The following is a 24,969-nucleotide window of genomic DNA, read 5'->3' as shown; positions in this document are numbered from 1 at the left end:
CAAGACAACCTTGCAGAGGTGGAAGAAGGCAACTTTTTACTCCGCAACAAGAGTAATCCATTTGTGCAATGGTTAAAATGGCTGTGAAAATTGTATATAGTGCTGTCTTGAGTATTTTCAAGTAGTGTCACCAATATCTGACTTTTTTTGCATTGGAAAACACTTACAGAGTGAACTGTCATAATGAAAACATGACAAAGCCATTTGACTATCTTGTTCATAAACAATGGTGTCAGGACTTTTCATTTTGATGACACTGACACTTTCATTGACATGAATACTTGCTTTTGAGGAAGGAACTATCCATTTTGAGCAAGTGGGACACTTTTGCAGGCTATCAACTAGGTTTTGCAGTTTGTACTAGGGATGTTCGATATTGGCTTTTTTACCGATACCGATATACCGATATTGTCCAACTCTTAATTTCCGATACCGATATCAACCGATATATGCAAATGGAATAATTTCAGGTAATTAACATTACATATCTCTTGTTGTAATGCATTATGCATACTTTTGACAATAAATCAAATCAGAATTTGTTCTTACTTGCTTGCCTGGGTAAATAAAGGTTATATAAATGTAAAAAATAAAAATAAAAAAAAATATTTGAAAACCGATACCGATATTTTCCGATATCACATTTTTATCGGCCGATAATATCGGTAGGCCGATAATATCGGACATCCCTAGTTTGTACTAATTGTTTTGAGAAATGCACTAACTGTTGTGCAAATGTTAATACTGATGTGATAAATGCACCAAAGCGACGGAGAAAAACGGTAGTATAGGCAACAGAGTTGAAGGGGCGACGAGCTCGGCCAGCCGGCTGCGCTGTGATGATATTCCCTGGTGTCCAAGCGATCTCGAGAGCTGAAGATCACCAATAACATGGTCAGATTGTTGTAATTAAACGTCCAAGAGATATTGGCTTTCTTTATTGCAAACTTTTTTTTGCCTCCCGGACAGCCCCCACCCCCCTCCGGACCTCCCCCTAGTTGCGATTTTTTTTTTTTCTTTTTTTAACCTTTATTTACCCAGGGTAGGTTCGCTGAGCACAGATGCTCTTTTTCAGGAACGCCCTGCTTCACATTCACACAGTTCCATTCACACCTGGGAGCTGCCCAGTACAACCACAGTTGACACCATTGGCCACTGAGCAACTCCACTGGAGCAGTTGGGGGTTAAGTGCCTTGCTCAAGGGCACTTCAGCGGTTGGTGTTCCTGCCGGTCCCGGGGATCGAACCGGCAACCTTCCGGTCACAAACCCGCTTCTCTAACCTTTAGGCCACCGCTGCCCCACGACTCAGCACCATTTTGTGTGTGGCTGCATACATACACACATACATACATGTATCAACATACACACATACATACATGTATCAACATACACACATACATACATACATACATACATACATACATACATACATACATACATACATACATACATACATACATACATACATACATACATACATACATACATACATGTATCAACATACACACATACATACATGTATCAACATACACACATACATACAAGTCAAGTCAAGAGTTTTATTTGTCACGGCATACAAGTATACAATGAAATGCGGGTGGTCTTGCCCGCAACGATGTGCAATACAGTGGTACAACATATAATAGAATCCAATAAAAACAACATACATACATGTATCAACATACACACATACATACAACATACACACATACATACTGTGGCAACCCCAAGCCACCCCTGGGCTTGGTGATTGATGGGCGCTATGTGGCGACCCAATGGCTGGGCGCTGCCCATGTTTGGGCGTCCGCTTCCGGACGCACCTGTCACTAAATACCCATCAGAGTGATTACCTGATTAGCGAATCACGGCGCGGTGCGCCTGTTGGAGAGGGGGGACTTAATGGAGCCGAGGAGCCTCCTCTCAGTCCCCCGTAGCAGCGCAAGGCAAAAGGCCACAGAGCGGAGACGCCGCCCGGCCGACAGCAAAACCGTTATTATTTGACTAAGAAAATAAAGAGTATGATTTTGGGAACTGCAACCTGTCTGTGTGTTGTTTATTCTGCCACCCCTACACCTGGAATTGCCACAGTGGTGGAGAATGCGGGCATAGTCTACTGGCAATCAGGGGTGCAGAATAAACAACAATAGACTTTATCAGAATAGAATAAAAGAAATAAAAAAAATATATATATATATATATATATATATAAATTTAATAACGGAAAAAGCATGGACGCGCTGGTGCAGCAGCTTGTACAGGCGAGCATGGAACAACAGACCCGGCACGAAGAGGCCCTGCACGAACAGAGGAAACAGACGGGGATGATCCACGCGGAGCTCCAGCGGATGGCCGCTCACCGGCAGGAGGAAGGGGCCGCCGGGACGCGGCCTAACCCCGGGCGCTTCATCCCCAAGCTGACGGAGCAGGAGGATATAGAAGCCTATCTCCTGGCGTTTGAGCGCACCGCCGGCCGGGAGGGCTGGCCCGAAGACGACTGGGGGGGACTGCTGGCCCCCTTCCTGTCGGGTAATGCACAAAAGGCCTACCAGGACCTGCCACCGGAGCAAGCCGGGAACTACACTCGGCTAAAGCAGGAAATTCTGTCCCGGTACGGCCATAGTCTGCAGTCCCGCGCGCAGCGCTTCCATGACTGGGTGTATGACGCACAGGCCTCCCCGCGCTCCCAGATGCACGACCTGGTCCGCACAAGCCGAGCCTGGCTAATGACTGACCCCGGAGGGCCCACGGTTTTGGAACGGATTGTTATGGACCGCTTTGTCAGAGCCCTCCCCTATGACTCGAAGAAGCAGGCGAGTCAAGCGGACCCCCGCTCCGTGGAGCAGCTGGTGAATATTGTGGAGGCCCACCAGGTAACGCGGGAGTTACTCAAAGGGGGGCGAGGGGAAAAGCCAGAGCGGCCGAGAACAAGGAGGGGCCCCGACGAGCCCAGCCCAAGGGGCCGGGTAGGGAACGCAGGTGAGCCCGAACTACCCCGAAGAAGACCGCTGTTCGACCAGGACCAAAGACGCTGCTACGACTGCGGCGAGCCCGGGCATCTCTCGTGGAACTGCCCAGGCCGGGATGTGTCCATGCCATCGGCGGCAGCTTCAGACCCCCGCGGAAAGACGTGCAACTATGGCGCAGCCTGTTGGGCCCATAAGGAAACATCGGCGACACTTTTACCCGTGCGCGTCAACGACAAAGATGCCGTAGCGCTCCTGGACTCGGGTAGTGCCATAACGCTGGTTCAGCCCCATTTGGCACACTGCGACGCAGAGGCTCCGCAAGTGTCAGTGTCCTGTGTGCACGGGGACACAAAGTTGTATCCTACAGCGCCGATCACCCTGACAACCACCAAGGGGGTCTGCTCGATGACAGCCGGCGTCATACCTAACCTGCCGGTAGCGCTGCTGATTGGTCGAGACTGCCCCCTGTATCGCCAGCTGTGCTCAGCCGTCATCTCCCCGCGCACCCCACCCTCTACGGGTAAACCGAGGAAGAAGAAAGGGTTACGTCAGCCGAAGGTGTGTGCTCTGAACGTAACGGGGAGTGAGACTGAGACGGCCTCAGATGTAGGTGACGACGCGCCGGAACCCCTGGATATACCGGCAAGTGAGACAGAGACGGCATCAGGTGTGGGTGACGACGCGCCAGCGCCCCAAGCGGGCCCCGAGACGGATAACAGTGACGAGGACCCCTTTGCGGAGTTCCCCCAGGCGGACGAGGTGGGGAGGGACCTGGCGGGTCAGTTCGGAACGGCCCAGCTGGAAGACCCAAACCTAACGCAGGCCCGGGCGAATATCAAGACCATAGATGGAAATCCCGTGGAGGGGGTGAGTAACCTGCCATATCCTCACTTTGCAATAAAAAGACAATTGCTGTACCAAGTTGTAAAAAAGAATGATGAGGTTAGGGATCTATTGCTGGTACCGAAGTTCTTTATTCCCACTGTACTCCAGCTGGCGCATTCACATATCCTCGGAGCGCACCTGGGCGTGGACAAAACCATGGAGCGCATAAGGGCGCGTTTCCATTGGCCGGGCATGAAGAGAGCGGTAGAGGACTATTGCCGGAGCTGCCCAGAGTGTCAACGCGCAGCACCAAAGGTACAATATAAAAGTCCTCTGATCCCGCTGCCCATCATTGAGACCCCATTCTCAAGAATTGCCCTCGACGTAGTGGGCCCTCTAGTTAAATCGTCCCGAGGCCACCAGTATATACTGGTAATCATAGATTATGCTACCCGTTACCCCGAAGCCATCCCGTTACGCACGGTGACGGCCAAAATTGTGGCACGGGAGCTCTTTCATTTGTTTAGTCGGGTGGGAATTGCCGACTCTATTCTCACGGATCAGGGCTCGTGCTTTATGTCGCGGGTCATGAAAGAAATGTGCAAACTAATGAAAGTGGAACAGCTACGAACCTCCATATACCATCCACAGACGGATGGACTGTGCGAGCGCTTTAACAAGACCCTGAAAAGCATGCTAAGGAAGGTGATGGAGAAGGATGGGAAGAATTGGGATCAGTTGTTGCCCTTTCTGATGTTCTCTGTGCGTGAGGTCCCACAGGCCTCCACTGGCTTCTCGCCATTTGAGCTGCTCTACGCCCGCAAGCCGCGGGGTCTCCTGGACATCGCAAAGGAGATTTGGGAGGAACAGCCGTCGCCCCACCGGTCTCTCATAGAGCATGTGCAGGTAATGAGAGACAGGATGAAGGCGCTCTGGCCAGTGGTGAGAGAACACATGCAACAGGCCCAAGACGCACAGAAGCGCATTTATGACCGGGGCGCACAGCCACGGGAGTTTAATGTGGGGGACCGAGTCCTAGTACTGGTACCGACAGCAGAGTGCAAATTCCTAGCCAAATGGCAGGGACCCTACGACATAATCGAGAAAGTGGGTCCCGTCAACTACAAGGTCCACCAGCCCGACCGTAGGAAGTATCGACAGTTATACCATGTTAACCTGTTGAAGAAATGGCATGCCCGGGATGTGTTGCTCTCGCCCCCCCCTCTTCCCCCTTTTGCGCAGCAGGTGGCAGAGGCGGCCGATGTTCCCATCGGGGAACAGTTGTCCCCGACCCAACGGCAGGAGCTTCGGGAGCTGGTCCAACAGAACCGGGACGTGTTCTCGGCCACGCCGGGCCGCACCACATTGGCCCAGCACCACATCATTACCAGCCCGGGAGACAAGGTAAAGCTGAAGCCCTATCGTATCCCAGAGGCAAAAAGAGAGGCAGTCAGAAGAGAAGTGCGGGTCATGCTGGAGATGGGAGTAATTGAGGAGTCTCATAGCGGGTGGTCCAGTCCTATTGTTTTAGTGCCAAAACCCGACTCAACAACCAGGTTCTGTAATGATTTCAGGAAGCTTAATGAAATTTCAAAGTTTGACGCCTATCCCATGCCTAGAGTGGATGAGCTCATTGACAGACTGGGCCTGGCCAGATTTATCACGACACTAGACCTAACGAAGGGTTATTGGCAAGTCCCTCTGGCCCCCGCCTCAAGGGAGAAGACGGCTTTCTCCACCCCAGATGGGCTGTTCCATTATAAAGTTCTCCCGTTTGGCCTGCATGGGGCGCCATCTACCTTTCAGAGGCTGATGGACAGAGTACTACGGCCCCATCGGGAGTATGCAGCCGCATATCTCGATGACATTATCATCCACTCGTCAGATTGGGACACCCACCTCCAAAAGGTGAGAGCGGTGTTGGGGGCCCTCCGGGAGGCGGGTCTCACCGCCAACCCGAAGAAATGCAGGCTGGGATTAGAAGAGGCAGAGTACCTGGGGTTCACAATAGGCCGGGGCAGTTCACAATAGGCCGGGGCAATGTGAAACCGCAGAAGAGGAAGATTGATGCAATAAGGGAGTGGCCTCGCCCTTTAACCAAGAAGCAGGTCAGGACATTTAATGGGCTAGCGAGCTATTATAGGAGGTTTATCCCTAACTTTGCTGCTCGCGCTGCTCCCCTCACAGATCTGACCCAGGCGCGGCGGCCGTTCACGGTGAAGTGGACACCGGAGGCGGAGGCGGCGTTCGAGGACCTCAAGACTGCCCTCTGTTCGGGACCGGTGCTGATCTCCCCGAACTTCGACAAGGAGATGACGGTACAAACAGACGCATCAGAGGTGGGACTGGGAGCGGTCCTCTCCCAGCAACTGGAGGGTGAGGAACATCCGATTTTATATGTGAGCAGGAAGCTGCTGCCACACGAGCGCAACTATTCTGCGGTGGAGCGCGAAGGTCTGGCAATTAAGTGGGCACTGGAGACGCTCCGCTATTATCTGCTGGGGAGGCGTTTCACGCTGGTGACGGATCACGCCCCCCTAGTCTGGATGGCCAAGACAAAGGGGACCAATGCCAGGGTGACTCGATGGTTTCTGGAGTTACAGTCATTTAACTTTTCTGTCATTCACAGGTCAGGGGTGGCGCATGGCAACGCAGACGCCCTCTCCAGGAAGGATGCCTGTTGGGCGTCGGACGCTCTTCCCCGACGGTCGGAGCTGGAGGGGGGGTACTGTGGCAACCCCAAGCCACCCCTGGGCTTGGTGATTGATGGGCGCTATGTGGCGACCCAATGGCTGGGCGCTGCCCATGTTTGGGCGTCCGCTTCCGGACGCACCTGTCACTAAATACCCATCAGAGTGATTACCTGATTAGCGAATCACGGCGCGGTGCGCCTGTTGGAGAGGGGGGACTTAATGGAGCCGAGGAGCCTCCTCTCAGTCCCCCGTAGCAGCGCAAGGCAAAAGGCCACAGAGCGGAGACGCCGCCCGGCCGACAGCAAAACCGTTATTATTTGACTAAGAAAATAAAGAGTATGATTTTGGGAACTGCAACCTGTCTGTGTGTTGTTTATTCTGCCACCCCTACACCTGGAATTGCCACAATACATACATGTATCAACATACACACATACATACATGTATCAACATACACACATACACATTGTATATCAGTCATTCTAAGCTCCCTTCCTTACCTCGTGTCTCTTAAAGAACTCTGATATCTTCAGGGCCTGTTGGATCTCAGTCAGTTTGCTCAAATAGGAGTTCTGTGGGACAAGGAACAGAGAGTAATGTAGGCCGGATATTAAAATGACAAGGACACACAGTGCCTGAAAACACCATTCCTATTGATGGCTATTGTATTTGGCCTGTAATAAATAAAATAAAACGTTGGCAGAACGCGTACATTAACCGTTTGTTTTCTTAGTGGATCAAGCTCAATCAAGCAACAATGCCTGCCATTGAGTGTTTGCCCTATTGTGAGAAGTTACGTTTTGATCCGTTTCCAGGTAAGCTCCTCCAGGCTTCGCTATGGTATTTCCCCATTCACCTGCAGGATATTTCCCCATTCCCATACCTGGACATTTATTATGACGCCTATAGATCTCGGGGTGACCTAAAGCTAAGAGGTAATTTAGGGATGCTCGATATTGGCTTTTTTACCGATACCGATATACCGATATTGTCCAACTCTTAATTTCCGATACCGATATCAACCGATACCGATATATGCAGGGTTCCCCCCCCCCCAAAAATGGAATAATTTCAGATAATTAACATTACATATCTCTTGTTGTGGAATTAACACAACATTATGCATACTTTTGACAATAAATAAAATCAGAATTTGTTCTTACGTGCTTGCCTGGGTAAATAAAGGTTATAGAAATGTTAAAAAAAAAATTATAATAAAAAAAAATTGGAAAACCGATACCGATATTTTCCGATATCATATTTTAATGCCGATATCGGCCGATAATATCGGACATCCCTAGTAATGACTATTTCTAGGACATGATGGCCTTCGGCATGATTTATATTGGGTTTGATTTGTCCTAAAGTCCCCTGTTACAGTAATCCCTTGTCTTCCACTTTGAGCCCTCTGTGCTCACTGCTCAGACATGCGGCTACAATTATTTATAATATAATAACCTTCACGGTGCATGTTTGGAAAAAACACCCGTCATGAATCAGCAGGAGTCTGAGTGTTGCTCTGGGGCCCTTTGTTGCTTCAAGCATCTTGAAATCGAATTCAATATAAGTACACAGCATAAACGTTTGTCCAGGAGCCACATATGTAAGTATCCGGATGTGGGAGCTGAGTGAACAGGTGCATCTGTGTTGACGGAGTGTAATCTGTTACATAATGTGTACACGTGTGGCTGTGTGTGCATTTCTGTCCAGTGAAGTCAACTCTATTTATATACACCACCCATGAGGAGACAAAACCAGTTTCTCAGACAAAAACAACGTATACCGAACCGAACCGAAAACCGTAAACCTAAAACCGTGATATGAACCGAACCGTCGATTTTGTGAACCGTTCCAAGATAGATAGATAGATAGATAGATAGATAGATAGATAGATAGATAGATAGATAGATAGATAGATAGATAGATAGATAGATAGATAGATAGATAGATAGATAGATAGATAGATAGATAGATAGATAGATAGATAGATAGATAGATAGATAGATAGATAGATAGATAGATAGATAGATAGATAGATAGATAGATAGATAGATAGATAGATAGATAGATAGATAGATAGATAGATAGATAGATAGATAGATAGATAGATAGATAGATAGATAGATAGATAGATAGATAGATAGATAGATAGATAGATAGATAGATAGATAGATAGATAGATAGATAGATAGATAGATAGATAGATAGATAGATAGATAGATAGATAGATAGATAGATAGATAGATAGATAGATAGATAGATAGATAGATAGATAGATAGATAGATAGATAGATAGATAGATAGATAGATAGATAGATAGATAGATAGATAGATAGATAGATAGATAGATAGATAGATAGATAGATAGATAGATAGATAGATAGATAGATAGATAGATAGATAGATAGATAGATAGATAGATAGATAGATAGATAGATAGATAGATAGATAGATAGATAGATAGATAGATAGATAGATAGATAGATAGATAGATAGATAGATAGATAGATAGATAGATAGATAGATAGATAGATAGATAGATAGATAGATAGATAGATAGATAGATAGATAGATAGATAGATAGATAGATAGATAGATAGATAGATAGATAGATAGATAGATAGATAGATAGATAGATAGATAGATAGATAGATAGATAGATAGATAGATAGATAGATAGATAGATAGATAGATAGATAGATAGATAGATAGATAGATAGATAGATAGATAGATAGATAGATAGATAGATAGATAGATAGATAGATAGATAGATAGATAGATAGATAGATAGATAGATAGATAGATAGATAGATAGATAGATAGATAGATAGATAGATAGATAGATAGATAGATAGATAGATAGATAGATAGATAGATAGATAGATAGATAGATAGATAGATAGATAGATAGATAGATAGATAGATAGATAGATAGATAGATAGATAGATAGATAGATAGATAGATAGATAGATAGATAGATAGATAGATAGATAGATAGATAGATAGATAGATAGATAGATAGATAGATAGATAGATAGATAGATAGATAGATAGATAGATAGATAGATAGATAGATAGATAGATAGATAGATAGATAGATAGATAGATAGATAGATAGATAGATAGATAGATAGATAGATAGATAGATAGATAGATAGATAGATAGATAGATAGATAGATAGATAGATAGATAGATAGATAGATAGATAGATAGATAGATAGATAGATAGATAGATAGATAGATAGATAGATAGATAGATAGATAGATAGATAGATAGATAGATAGATAGATAGATAGATAGATAGATAGATAGATAGATAGATAGATAGATAGATAGATAGATAGATAGATAGATAGATAGATAGATAGATAGATAGATAGATAGATAGATAGATAGATAGATAGATAGATAGATAGATAGATAGATAGATAGATAGATAGATAGATAGATAGATAGATAGATAGATAGATAGATAGATAGATAGATAGATAGATAGATAGATAGATAGATAGATAGATAGATAGATAGATAGATAGATAGATAGATAGATAGATAGATAGATAGATAGATAGATAGATAGATAGATAGATAGATAGATAGATAGATAGATAGATAGATAGATAGATAGATAGATAGATAGATAGATAGATAGATAGATAGATAGATAGATAGATAGATAGATAGATAGATAGATAGATAGATAGATAGATAGATAGATAGATAGATAGATAGATAGATAGATAGATAGATAGATAGATAGATAGATAGATAGATAGATAGATAGATAGATAGATAGATAGATAGATAGATAGATAGATAGATAGATAGATAGATAGATAGATAGATAGATAGATAGATAGATACTTTATTCACCCCCTTGGGGAAATTTAGGTATCCAGTAGCTCAGTGCAGTTGACAGACAATACAAAGCGATAAAAAGGACACCCAATACAACAAACAAATATGTTGCCAATTTCTACAAAATAGCCTTGAAGAAGGCTATTCCATTGTCTCACGTCTTAGCTCTTTTTCTCTCAACCTTTATTTACCCAGGGTAGGTTCTCTGACCACAGATGCTCTTTGTCAGCAACGCCCTGCTTCACATTCACACCTGGGAGCTGCCCAGTAACAACGCACACCATTGGCCACTGAGCAACACCAATGGAGCAGTTAAGGGCACTTCAGCAGTTGGGAGAAAGTTATTCATTCACTTACCCAGCCAGGTTTTTCCTGCCGGTCGGAGGGACCGAACCGGCAACCTTCGGGTCACAAACCAACTTCTCTAACCTATTACTTACAGTATTTGACCCATTAAGACTGGATGCAACATTTTAGTGTATATTGCGCGTGTGTGTGTGTGTGTGTGTGCGTGCGTGCGTGCGTGCGTGCGTGCGTGCGTGCGTGTGTGTGTGTGTGTCGCAAAGATAATAAAGGAAGTGAAACCAAGCGATACCGGAGTCTCATGGCAAGCACAGAGAGACTCAGAAGAAGCTTCTATCCCCAGGCCATCAGGATGCTCAACGAACAATAACACTATGTAACAACCATCAAATGCACTCACAGCACACACATCCACATGCACACACTCACTTTAAACATACAACTCACTGCAGCACCCACTTTAACCACTTTATTACACCTAAGCACACTTTATATTTATCGGTAAAGAATTTGCACTACAACCCATACCTCATTACACCTTACTGTAAATTATATTGTACCTAAATTGTACCTCATCCCACTTCTGCTTTGCACTGTATAGTATATTGTATGGTAACTCAGTTACTTCTACTCTACATAGAGCATTGTATGTATATATGTATATACTGAACATTTTGTCTACGTACTTGACTTCTATTTTATACTTGCTATACTTATTTTATTATCTATCTTTGCCTAGCACAGTCTCTGGAGCGAAACAGAAAGAAGCATTTTGTATAAAAGTATTCTGTACTTCTGTATGACAACTAATAAAGAAACTTGAACTTGAACTTGAAACCTACTATAATTTTGGTGTTTCCTCCAACAAAGTCCCTGAACACCTGAGTGACATCATCCTTTGACCTGGTCTTCTTGAAGTCTGTTCGACACGTACCATTACACTTCTGGAGAGAGGGGGGAGGGAGAAGGAGAGAGAGGGAGAGAGAGAGAGAGAGAGAGAGAGAGAGAGAGAGAGAGAGAGAGAGAGAGAGAGAGAGAGAGAGAGGGGCGCTTGTTAAATAGGGGTGTAATAATCTCAGAATACAGAATCGAAAAGTGTATTGAAAGTTCAAACTGTATCGTCGATACTTGATCTCTTCCCTGGGAGGGGGGGGGGGATTATAAAAAGACATTATCATGTTTAGAATCTTTGGAATAGATGCTTTTTTTCTTGTGAAATGATTCATACTTGTAGTGTAAAGCTCCTCCTCCATTCATTAGTCAAGTGAAATAGCCTGAAAAGGCTCTTAGTCTCTTTAACATGCCAAGAATCAAATCACAAATCGAATCGAAGTGTGAGCTCCATATCGAAATGTATAATGAATTTGAAAACAACATTACATGTGAAATAACATTTTACCACAGATGTAAATGGTGTTGCTTTTTATAGGCGTGCTTAGACCTCTACACTACCCAGCATCCCCAATGGTATCACTTTTATCATGTGTGTTTATATGTCTGCCATTGTGTGTGTGTGTGTGTGTGTGTGTGTGTGTGTGTGTGTGTGTGTGTGTGTGTGTGTGTGTGTGTGTGTGTGTGTGTGTGTGTGTGTGTGTGTGTGTGTGTGTGTGTGTGTGTGTGTGTGTGTGTGTGTGTGTGTGTGGAAAGTGGATTCAGCATTTCACCAGCTGATACGCCTCTGGGTATGTGTACGATAGATGTGTTGGTGTGTGCGTGACATCCCTCCTCCCCTACCTTGATGCCCTCTATCCTGAAGCCCAGGGTGTGCGTGGAGCTCAGGGTCTCTCTCCACTGCATGTAGCGGGGCTTAGTGACGGCCCTCTGGATGTGCTCCTGGGGGGTTGGCCCCTCTATCGCCACCGCCACCATCTTCTCATACAGGTCCTTCCTCAGTTTGGGACACTCCCGCGCACGTACCAGCTCCTCCTCCAGATACGTCCTGAAACACAGCAGGACGAGGAATCGGCAGAGGTGATATTAGGCAGGGGTGTAACAACCTCAATACAGAATCGACAATTCCCCCAAAAGGATGTCGTTCAATACAATACAATGTATTGAGGTTTAAAACTGGACCAACGATTGTCCTTTTACCCAGGTCTCTCACCCCCCCCCCCCCCCCCCCTCCCATTTGTTGTCTAAACTGGGTATCCAATCAGTGTTGAGTGTGGGGGGGGAAGGGGTCACGCTCCTGTCTGTACAAGCTGACTGAGGCTTGTTGAAATCTACTTTGTGTTGCTGTGGAGGACGTTTCAGTCAGCTTGTACAGACAGGATCTGGAACCCGCTGACTTTGTATTGTTTCGTGCCTAGAGAGAGTTAGTGTGAGGAACCGCATGGATTGTGCTGAGAAAGGACTCTACCGATCATCAGCCACATTATTGGTAAGTAAGATAGGGCTAGAGTCTATGCACAACTCTCAATCCAAACGACGAAATGCACCCATGCACTGAAGAACCATATAAGTCCGTTGTTTGGACAGCCCATGTGTTTGTAGTTGTAACATCATACCAAATCGGAGTGTGAATGTGATATATCACCAGAAAGTACTGAACCTCTACTGTCTTAAACTATGAATGAACACAATATTCTAGATTACCATCTTTAGATAATACTAGGGATGCTCGATATTGGCTTTTTTACCGATACCGATATTCCGATATTGTCCAACTCTTAATTTCCGATACCGATATCAACCGATATCAACCGATACCGATATATGCAGGGTTTCCCCGTCCAAAAAACTGAATAATTTCAGGTAACTAATCATTTCACTGGATATATATATAACAAATATTGTTATTTTTTTTATTTTTTTTAAACCGATACCGATATTTTCCGATATCACATTTTACTGCCGATATCGGCCGATAATATCGGTCGGCCGATAATATCGGACATCCCTAGATAATACAGTTTGAAAACAGTGTTCCTCTGAAAAAGTTAAATGGACTTATATGGTTCTTCGTCTGAAGTACACAAATATCTTACTGAGCTGACCTTCATTTCAAATTATATTCCCTTAAATATTCAGTACAATGAAAGTGATGTTTTTCAATCTCATGGCATTTTTCTACAGAAGGTATGTTGATGTAAAATTGCCTGAAATGTTAGAACTGTGAAATGATGACTAAAGCTCTTTTATCTCTATACCACGGGATATCAACCATTTCAGAGAATCTGCTTCCCTGAAGAGATTGCATAATCTACTCAGGTTGCCCTGATTAGTCAGTCTGTCAGTTTCAGTAGTTGTAAAGGATATCAGCTAGCTTAGTCTACAAAAAAGTAATGAAACTAGTTTGCTACAATTTAGTTAATTTTAGTGGTTCAAAAACCTCGACAGCAATTGTGACACAGCAATTGTGACAATTTATTATTCCATCTTCATGTATTATTATACAGTACTAACTTGACATCTTCTTTCAATGAACAGAGGGCCATATTTTATTTAGACTTTTCAGAGCTTAATTTATGGGCAAGTCAGCATTAAGCGATGCGCATTGCAATGAGTCACATAAAGACGGAAATACAAAACGACTCACTTAAAGGCACAGTTTCTGAACATGGGCTGGGTGAAACATCTGACTGGGTTATCTTATTCCACAAAATGAGTGTTAGCAGGCCCATCAGAGACCCAAATGTACGTATGTGCACAAGCACTGAAAAAGTGAGCTTTTCCATAATATGGGACCTTTAAAGAGACACTTTACAATACTGCATTAATGATGCAGATGCAATGGCCAATAGAGGAATAATTGATAGGAACAATACAACAGTGCAGGTGCACACAGTTCGACTTGGCTTGTCTGTGAGAAAGTGTGAATTTCAGTTTCATTCTGTCAGCTCTAGAGGTTAAACTGAGAGGAAACTCCGCTGCACACAGTGGCTGTTGTTTTCACTGAAACTAAACCTGCTTGTGTCAAAAGGGAGTCTCCAGGGACACCCTGTGTCAACGAGCGTGTGAATGTGTGTGTGTGTGTGTGTGTGTGTGTGTGTGTGTGTGTGTGTGTGTGTGTGTGTGTGTGTGTGTGTGTGTGTGTGTGTGTGTGTGTGTGTGTGTGTGTGTGTGTGTGTGTGTGTGTGTGTGTGTGTGTGTGTGTGTGTGCACGTGCGTGCGTGCATGTGTGTGTGTGTATGGGGGGGTGTTTGCATATACAAATTATGCCTGTAGGTGTGTCTGTGTGTTTTGCCTGTGTATGTCAGCATATACTGTATATGAGACAATATAAACAGACATACTGTAGATAATGCATTTATTTGTGTTCATGTGTATCTAAACAGAAAATATACTGTATATCTCAGTGTCTCAGTGTATGTGTGTGCGTGTGCGTGTGCGTGTGCGTGTGTGTGTGTGTGTGTGTGTGTGTGTGTGTGTGTGTGTGTGTGTGTGTGTGTGTGTGTGTGTGTGTGAGCTAAACAATAGTGAGGCATACCCGCTGTGGCAGGAAGCCAAGATCATAGCGCCTGCAGTTACATTACAGCAAGTGTACTTTAAGAGAGTACATAGTGTAGTACATAGTGTATACCCAACATACTGTACAGTATGTAGGTATATCTAAAGGCTGTGTCTAGTGTGAGATGGGGATCAATGAGCACAGTAGCACCAATAATCACCAATATACCAATACTAGATAGATAGATAGATAGATAGATAGATAGATGGATGGATGGATGGATGGATGGATGGATAGATAGATAGATAGATAGATAGATGGATGGATGGATGGATGGATGGATGGATGGATGGATGGATGGATGGATGGATGGATGGATGGATGGATGGATGGATGGATGGATGGATGGATGGATGGATGGATGGATGGATGGATGGATGGATGGATGGATGGATGGATGGATGGATGGATGGATGGATGGATGGATGGATGGATGGATGGATGGATGGATGGATGGATGGATGGATGGATGGATGGATGGATGGATGGATGGATAGATAGATAGATAGATAGATAGATAGATAGATAGATAGATAGATAGATAGATAGATAGATAGATAGATAGATAGATAGATAGATAGATAGATAGATAGATAGATAGATAGATAGATAGATAGATAGATAGATAGATAGATAGATAGATAGATAGATAGATAGATAGATAGATAGATAGATAGATAGATAGATAGATAGATAGATAGATAGATAGATAGATAGATAGATAGATAGAAATCTGAATCGGTATGTGTTTCTTGTTTATACAGTGTAATGTGCAAATATCAATCAAAGAGAATATGGTGGGATTATCTGTCAGTATTAGCACTTGAGATGCAAAATGACAATAAAGCAGGCAAATGTTTCTGAGCTGAGAGTGATTGTACTCACTGGCAACACTATACTACAAGTGGAGTATGGGGTCACATCGGAACATTAATGTTATGATATGATATTTGCACATTGCTCATTGCATAATCACACAACATACTTTTTTCCAAGTTGGAACTGTACATAGCCTTTTGTTATTTACATTTGTATAATATATCCTGTTATCGGCACTGCACACCTTTTAGAACTGTACATAGTCATTGATTTAGTCTTTCCTTTATCTTATTCTATGCTAATTTTATTTTATTTATATTATTGAATGCTGCTATGGTTGAAGAACCACAACAAAGTGAAGTGTTTGCTGTAATGTACTGATTGACTGATGACAATAAAGGAATCTGAATCTGAATCTGAATCTGAATCCTATCAGCAGTTCTTACCCCTATGATACACTTTATCAGTGGCTTATGGCCCTTTCATGACAATGAATAATGCTCTTGACCGACTGGACAGGGGCCAAAATAACAACAGCTAACATAACTCAGTCACTAAGTCAACATAGTTCCAAATATATAAATCCATGATAAAACTAACGTGTGACCTGGGGATTGTGTAGAGGCGGTGAAGTTGCCTGTGGAATAATACATTCAGTGTTCAGACATGCCACACACAATACTGTCTCCTGTCTGGGAGTAAAGTCTCCCATAATTATACGTTAACAAGTCGTGCCTAATTTGAGTTTATTAGTTCTTTACCTCACTCCCATCTTACAGTCCATGACATTGGGAAGGTCAAAGTTCACCAGCAGGTCAGTCATATGGAGGAAAGACTCCCCGTCCCTCTCTATGACGCCGTGGTAACCAGGCACAAACGGAAACAGCACGTCGCCCCGCAGCCGCTCGAAACACAGCTTCTCATTCTCAGAGAACTTCTTCAGAATGGTGCCCTCATCAGCTGCTTTGAAGTGTCCTGCAGTGAAGAGCAACACACAGAAAGTTACAGCCCGGTATCTAAGATACTGTACAATAAAGAGGGAAAAATGTGTTCAGTTCACTAACCTCCAGTGGATTTGTAACCAGTCTAACATACTGTACAATTCCTTTTGAAAAGGGGCACTTCACCAAATGGTGATAAACGGCTATTTATTTTGCAAAGAAATCTTACGCATATATCGATGAAATGATGTAGATGAAAAATAGAGATGAGGATTGCAATAGGCGTTGCTATTTTTTCATCAACATAATTTGTTGTCATCATTGAGCTGTAGTTAACACAACACAAGGATTCAGTGTCCTCTGATGACATCACAGGAGGAGATATTTAAACTCAATAACTAAATGAATGTGTGCAAAACAGTTTAGAGCCTTGGGATATGTGTGAGATTATGTGCATGATGTGAAGTGCCCCTTTAAGATCAACCCAGGCTAGTGCAGCTGAGTTCAGCTTGGTCATACCTTTATGTCCAGCTAGCTGAACCCAGTTAAGTCTTCTCCTCTGTGATGCAATGAAGGGCCAGTGGACAATGGTCTTCAACTTCCACCAGGGCTTGCTCTGTTCAACACATACAGTACAGATAGAGACAGATACGAAGGTCAGAGTAAAACTCAACATAGTACAATAATATGAATATGTTTCTCTAATGTTGGCAAATTAATATGAAATGAGTTATCGTTTTTATTATTGATGAAATTACATAATTCTAGCCTTTGTGTCTCACTCTAGGGCCTGGATGATTTATGCTTATGCAACTTGCACTGAAATCCAGTGCTGCATGAGGCAGAATAGTTGGGAAATCTACTTTTAGCTTATGTTCCCTCGATGTCTTGCGATGTACATTAAAACTCAATATTTGCATATTCTTTGGACTGTTAAAATCTTTAATGACCAACCATTTCACCCCAGTCTGCAGTTAAGTTTTATTGATTGACTTTCTGTGTTCTTTTTGCATTTATTGTGTACTGTATTTATTGAATATATTATCTGAAATGAGAGTAGAACTCTCCAGTGATTTTTGAGAATAAATAAAGGTTGAATTAATTAATGATTATATATATATATATATTATATATATATATATTTTTTTTTTTTTTTTTTTGTGATCTATTGTTTGTTTGGTTTGATTAACACATTAAGGACCAGCCACGAGTTTATACGGGTTTCGGTGCCATGCGTTGTGGACCAGAGGCACGTATATAGCCGTGGCAAGTTGTTATTGTTTTATTCCATATTAATAACCGGATCAAGATCCCCGATCGGCTCTGCAGATCTACCCTCCTCTGTGGAATCGGCAACATGCAATACCGGCCAGATCCTCTTAGGGGCGACATCGCTCCACTGCAGTATCATTGTGGGCGAATGGAATATTTTTTTTTACCTTCCAATGGAGGATCATATTACCCTGATCCGAAACAAACATCATGCACCGTGTTTTGTGTTTTTGTTTATTGTTGTGTCTTTGTATTGTATTTCATGTTGCAGGACGCCCTTACACAGTCAGTCAGACAACAGCACAAATAAAGAGGGACACATACTGTACAGGTATGTCATATCTCTGAGTAAAAGAGCTGCTCACTGTTCAGGACTCTCTGATGTCGGTATTACTACTGTAACTCTGCTTTGAAATGTAAAACTGGTCAGATAAGGACTCTTGAACCTGCGAATGTGAGCACATGGCATGGCCTAACTTTCCATTCTGTCAAAAGCTGTGATCTAGGTCACTTAAATGCCATGTCTGTGGAAATTCATATCTACACTCAATATCTGTACTCAGCATCTCCAGGTAGGTGTGTTGTGGGTCACAACAAGCCTGACTTTGCTATAGGAGATACCAGGCTGAGGCACGTTTTACGAAAACCCAGCACTAATCGATATTAAAGGGTAAGTTCATCATGGGGGAGCTCCAGTAGCTCACCGCGTACCTCGGACGCTATTTCGGCGTTGGGGACAACCGTGCGCGTCACGGATCTGGGGTACACGAGTTCGACTCCCGGACTCGCCGTATTTTCTCAGAGTGTCTTTCCCCCGATCTATACCCCATTCAACCTGTTTCTGTCGGTCATGCTTGACCAGAAAAAGCGATAAACGCTAAAAGAACCAGCTGACTGGTCAAAGTTTAAAAAAAAAAAAAGGGTAAGTTCATCAATGATGCTGTCAGAGGGTAGAGTAGTCACGAAAGTAATGTAAAACACACTTCTTTGCTTTGGGTGCACTGTGTGAAGTAGGTTTCAGAGTTTATTTCAGGGCTTGAACAGACTGAAGCCTGGCCCCTTACTTTACATTAGATACATTTGGATTTAGAACTTGCTCTTTAAGACCATGTAATCAGAGTAATTTTACACCTAAAAGATCCTTCCTATTCAAATGTGATTTTCTGAGATGCACAGTTGAGTTTTCTGGTAATCCCTCACTATACACATAGTCACCGCTAATGCTAAATAAATGGGAGAGCCCAACCACAGCATGATTAAAATCACCTTACATGAGATTAGAATTTTACCGATGGGTAGGCTACTGGCCATTGACCATATTCAGGCTTTTCAGATTGCAGAATGGGTACAATACAGTACAGCTCAATACACACAATTGTTAAGGGGATGCAGACCAGAGAAAGACTTTCGTCTTGTTTACATCAGGCGGTGGCCATTTTGCTCTTATGTCATGCTCAGGTTGTGATCCTTTCCACCCTGTGAATATGGTCAATTTGAAAGCTTTAGGCGTTTAGTATTTAAGATAGTATCGTGATAGAATTCTGAGAAAACATTCAAAAACACAATGATAGGGGCGCCCTCGTGGCGCACCGCATAGTGCCTCGCACACCTATGCGGCCGTCCTGGGTTCGCCTCCCGCTCCCGGTGACATTTGTCGCATGTCTTCCCCACTCTTCTCCCGTTCATCCTCTCCTCCTCTGTCGGTCATGTCTGACCATGAAAAGCAATAAATGCAAAAAATTTATAAAAAAATCTTTAAAAAACAGTGGTAACAGCTTGAATTCCCATTCATATAGTTTCATTTTAATCCATGTTTAAAGTTTGGTATGGCTATCACCAGATAACCTGAGCAAATATAACCAAAACATCCCAGTTCAGGCCAACGAACTGTGTTCCCATGTGTTTGTTGGAACTGTTGAGGCACTATCTAGGCACTTTTCTTTATTCCAATTTAGTGTATATTCTACAACAATCCTGCACAATTGTACAGTCCTGTCCTCTATTATATTCTATTGTATTTTTATTATAATTTAGTTAATATATTCCATTTTATTTTATTCTAATTTAATTTACTTTTTTTTAACTCCTACTTGCTTTTTAAGTGTTGATATTGTCTGTTAATGTTGATGCACCAAATTACCAAGACAAATTCCTTGTATGTGCACGCTTACTTGGCAATAAAGACTTTTCTGATACTGATTCTCTCATTCTGATTCTCTCTTTCACACACACACACACACACACACACACACACACACACACACACACACACACACACACACACACACACACACACACACACACACACACACACACACACACACACACACACACACACACACACACACACACACACACACACACACACACACACACACACACACACACACACACACACACACACACACACACACACACACACACACACACACACACACACACACACACACACACACACACACTCTGTGAAACCATCCATGACATGTTTCACAGAGATAGAGCTTCACACTTATTTTTATTCCTCACAAGAAGTTGTGACACAACTCAAATGTAGTTTATTTCACTCTAGAGTGTGTATATACTGTATATATCACAGTTATTTGTGCATCACAGCTTTCCCTAGTGCATGCCCGGTATGGGACGCTGTTGTGGCCATTTGCTGATATCCAAGTGTCCCAGAGAATGAATATACAAGCACTGCTCTTGCCTCGGCAGCTGTGATTGGTCGAGGGGAACTTGTCAGTGGTGACACTACCCCTCCCTAATACAGACTAACAGGCCTTGGAGAGGGAATGACTAATGTTGAACGTGGGGTCATTTTCTTCTGTGTGCTATGATTTGAAACAGGAAGTGAAATGCAGGGCTCTGGTCTTAGTGAAAGACCACTCGAGTCAGCACAGGCAGGCGTGTATATATACAGTTTTACTGTTCACAGTCAAGATTCAAGATTCAAGATTCAAGAGTTCTATTCATCACATACATACCAGGGCATACAGTGAAATGTGGTTGGCCATGTCCGCTTCGATTGTGTAATAAAAACAATAGTAATAGTAATAATAATAATAAAAAAAAAAAAAGATTACTAGAATAGACATGGTAAACAGTCCAAACGACAGCAGAACTGTGCAGCAGCTAGCCAGCCGAGCCCTGCTGAAATGTCAGGCGATATGCTCCAGTTACTGCTATCATGGCCTGTTTTGGCCGACGACGTTCACCCACAATTGCTAGCCGCGTGGGTGTTAAGACTTCCACTCAGGTCATGTACTATAAGCATACACCCCGCTTATCAGTTGATAAGGATACCTTTAATTACCCTTCACCATGTTTTCATCAAGTTCAACTATTTTACATTTTAATCATTATTAATCTAGTGAAATATTGTGGAAGTTATTTTGTTTGTTTGTTTCACAGGATAGACCCCTTGGAGATGTAGCATCTCATTTTCAAGGGCGTCCTGAACCATGAAACACAATACAAAGACACAACAATAAACAACAACACAAAACACTTAACACATTCGGGGCCATTGGGATTAGATGAGGCCAGCTTTTCATTACAACTGTTCACTGTGCGTGAGGTTGTTTGTAGAGCTAAATCTATATTTTATATTATTGCTATGTGTCCATTGTCATTGTCAATTGACAGTATAAACCTTCCCTTCAATATGCCATAAAGAAAAAAATATTTCATCAATACGTTCCCGTTTTATAGCGTCGTGAATATGAACGTTATATCGGAATGGTCTGGGGTAATTCCTGCAAAGCTAGTTATAGGGCGCTAAGCTAATAACGTTAAATCGATTGGCGTTTCGGACCTATAAGCTAGAGTCAAAAATCAAAATGCATATGATTGGTATCATGTTCCACCATGAATGCATGAAAGGGGGGGGGAGTCGTTTCTGATTATTGATTACCAATAACGGCATTCGTTATTCCAACAACATACGCTGACCGGGTGGATGGCTATCAAGGACAGATCAGGCTGAAATTTACGTCAAATCGCTCTTACCTGTGGCCGGTTGGATTCCAAAAAGAATTTCCCAGTTATTTGATCGCCATCTGGTAGATCGATATGTCCATTGGCTGATGCTATATTCCTTTACTGCATACTGAATTCGGCGTCGCATCCAGGATATTAAAATGGAATTAAAGCAAAAACAAGCTTAACACGTATATATACGTGGTTGGCCACCAAGTGTCGGCTCCCAAACACGTAACATATGACTGTTAATCAAACAACACAAAACAAAAACAATAGATCACAAAATATACTACCGTAATTTTCGCACTATAAGCCGCAGCAGCTAAATTGAATGATGTGTACATATATAAACCGCACTGGACTATAAGCCGCAGGTGTTTTAATGTTTTAATGTAATGTAATTAGCATTGGGACACAATACTGTCGGACAAATAACAAGAATTAACTCATTTACAAGTTGTATTAAGTTTAGCAAATAAGGGAACAGATAAATAACATTTCAATGCAGTCAAAAAAGCAATATTTCGATTTTTACATTTTAGGGTTTGGTCACGTCGAGTCACATATAAGCCGCACCGTTATATAAGCCGCAGGGTCGAAAAATGGGGGGGAAAGGCGCGGCTTATAGTCCGGAAATTACGGTATATATATATAAGTTAATCAATAGGGCTGACCCCGATTAGTCGAATAGTCGACTAATCGATCGAAAGGAGCCGTAGTCGACTGCCAACCTCTTAGTCGAATGAAAAAATAAAATAAAATAAAAAATATTATAATTTTTTATTTTTTGTATCATTCTTTCCAAAAGAAAAGAGGCCTAGAAGCGTGGCTAACGCTAATGGCACGCATACCAGAGGCTAACTGCCTAAGAAAACAGGCACAGAGGCACTGAAAGAGGATTTCACCCATCTAATGAACACACTAGACTAGTCAAATATCAAGATGTATCCATCAGTGGACCAATTGCATGCTTTCGCAGAGAACAAGAAGCCTTCCGTCGACTCCTTCAGACATTAAGCACCCCCACAGCCCAAATGGAATGACAAAAGAATTATATATATATATATATATATATATATATATATATATATATATATATATATATATATATATATATATATATATATACTTATATATATACTTTTTCTTTTCATTTTTTGTTTCATAGTCAACTAATAGTCGACTATCGGGTAATTTTGGCGACTACAAGTCGACTATACAAATCCTTAGTCGGGGACAGCCCTAAAAACAACTGCAGACTGGGGTGAAATGGTTGGTTATTAAATATTTTAACTGTCCAAGGAATACTAAAATATTGAGTTTTAATGTACATTGCAAGACATCGGGGGCACATAAGCTAAAAGTAGATTTCCCAAGTTCAGTGTAAAGCGAGTATGATAAGGTCCAGAGGACCAGTCCAATAATAAAGTAATATGAGGGGGATTATCTCAATATATAAATAGATGCCAGTGCAAATTACGTCTCTCCTCTCTGTCAGAGAGGACCACCCAACATTATTGTACAGAATACAGAACTGGGGTGACAGTGGCTCGGGAGGTAGAGCAGTCGTCTGGCAATACGGAGGTTCCTGGTTCGGTTCCCATTCCTCCCGGGCAGCGTGTCGAAGTGTCTTAACGGTGAGCAGGTTGGCTCCTTGCATGGTTGCCTCCACCGTTTGTGTGTGAATGTGTGAGTGAATGGGTCAAATGTGAGGAACAAATTGTAAATCGCTTTGGAAAATAGCGCTATATAAATGCATTTACAATGGTGAGCATGTCTATAAATCTCCATAATCCAAGACAGGTAAAAAAAACTGCTTCAACAACCTTACAAAAATCATCAGGAAGCTGGTTCGGTTCCTGTACAAGAAGACAATTTGTTGGCTTTTCTTTACTGGTAAGATTGTCTATATGGTATTTAAATGTTAAATGCCAGATGCCAAGATATTGTATTGTGTAACTCTCTCGATGTCAGACGCATTCACAGTCGATATATGTAATTTATTGTAAAAAATATATAACAGAGAACATCATGAGTTGTGTCTTATTTGCATTAAGTGCTAGCTTTAGTTCAATAAGCACATCTTGCAGAGCATTAAATGAGACAATAGTGTCATCCGCATAAAGATGAACTTGACAGCCACTCAAAAGACAAGACAATATTATGAATATAAATGGTAAATAAGACAGGACCCAGGATTGGTACCGTTTGTAATGGGTGTGAATTCTGACTGGGCATTCCCAGTTATATTTTTACTGGCTACACTTTCCGCTTCGCCTATGGGATGTCCTCTGCGCATGCGCACACCTACTTGAAACTTCTCACATGTACCTTCTCATCTGTCTGATCACGCCCACCTCCGGCCAGCATATAGCCCAGGTGTGGTGATCAGTTCCCCCTTCCTCATAATTTCAAAACGAAACGTTGTGCTCAGAGGCCTTCGGCAGTTCAGAAATATAGAGTTTAGTTAGTTTGGTAAGAGATGTAAGGATATTCCACCCAAGTCCTTTTTTTCAGGACTCCCCCAGCACGTTCGGAAAGGGAAGCGATTGGGGTACCGCTGCTCATTATGGAATTTTCCTGGCAGACCGGCAATTCCTCGTCAGGGGACTGCTGGTATGCTATGGCGCGGTCGGTGGAAGGCTTTCGAGCCAGGGGAAAGACTTGTTTATCTTTCCTGGCGTGCTCCCCTCCGGTTAGATTGGGGACCCCGAATGCTTTTTTACCCCCGCTCGGCGTGCTAGGGTTAATTGCAGGCTGGACGTGGCGGAGCGCGTCTTCAAGAGAGATGCGTCAGAGGGAATCCCGGACAGTGGGGTTCCCTGAGCCCCGCCCTCGCCAGGTACGGAGAGAGCA

General features: G+C 42.7%; 1 protein-coding gene across 1 annotated transcript in view; it reads right to left on the bottom strand.

The window, feature by feature from the left end:
- The window catches only part of itpka (inositol-trisphosphate 3-kinase A), a 45,259-nt gene that overhangs the window by 3,146 nt on the left and 17,144 nt on the right, over positions 1–24,969 (bottom strand). The window contains exons 2-6 of the mRNA XM_084309375.1: positions 17,380–17,476; positions 16,681–16,894; positions 12,385–12,589; positions 11,493–11,594; positions 6,986–7,057 (exon numbers count right to left, since the gene is read on the bottom strand). Coding sequence (XP_084165501.1) covers positions 6,986–7,057; positions 11,493–11,594; positions 12,385–12,589; positions 16,681–16,894; positions 17,380–17,476 — 690 coding nt within the window. The remainder of the gene's footprint in view (positions 1–6,985; positions 7,058–11,492; positions 11,595–12,384; positions 12,590–16,680; positions 16,895–17,379; positions 17,477–24,969) is intronic.

The sequence above is a fragment of the Notolepis coatsorum genome, assembly GCF_963971535.1.
Source record: "Notolepis coatsorum genome assembly, chromosome: 3".
In the NCBI taxonomy this organism is placed as follows: domain Eukaryota; kingdom Metazoa; phylum Chordata; class Actinopteri; order Aulopiformes; family Paralepididae; genus Notolepis; species Notolepis coatsorum.
This window is presented reverse-complemented; position numbering and strand designations above follow the sequence as displayed.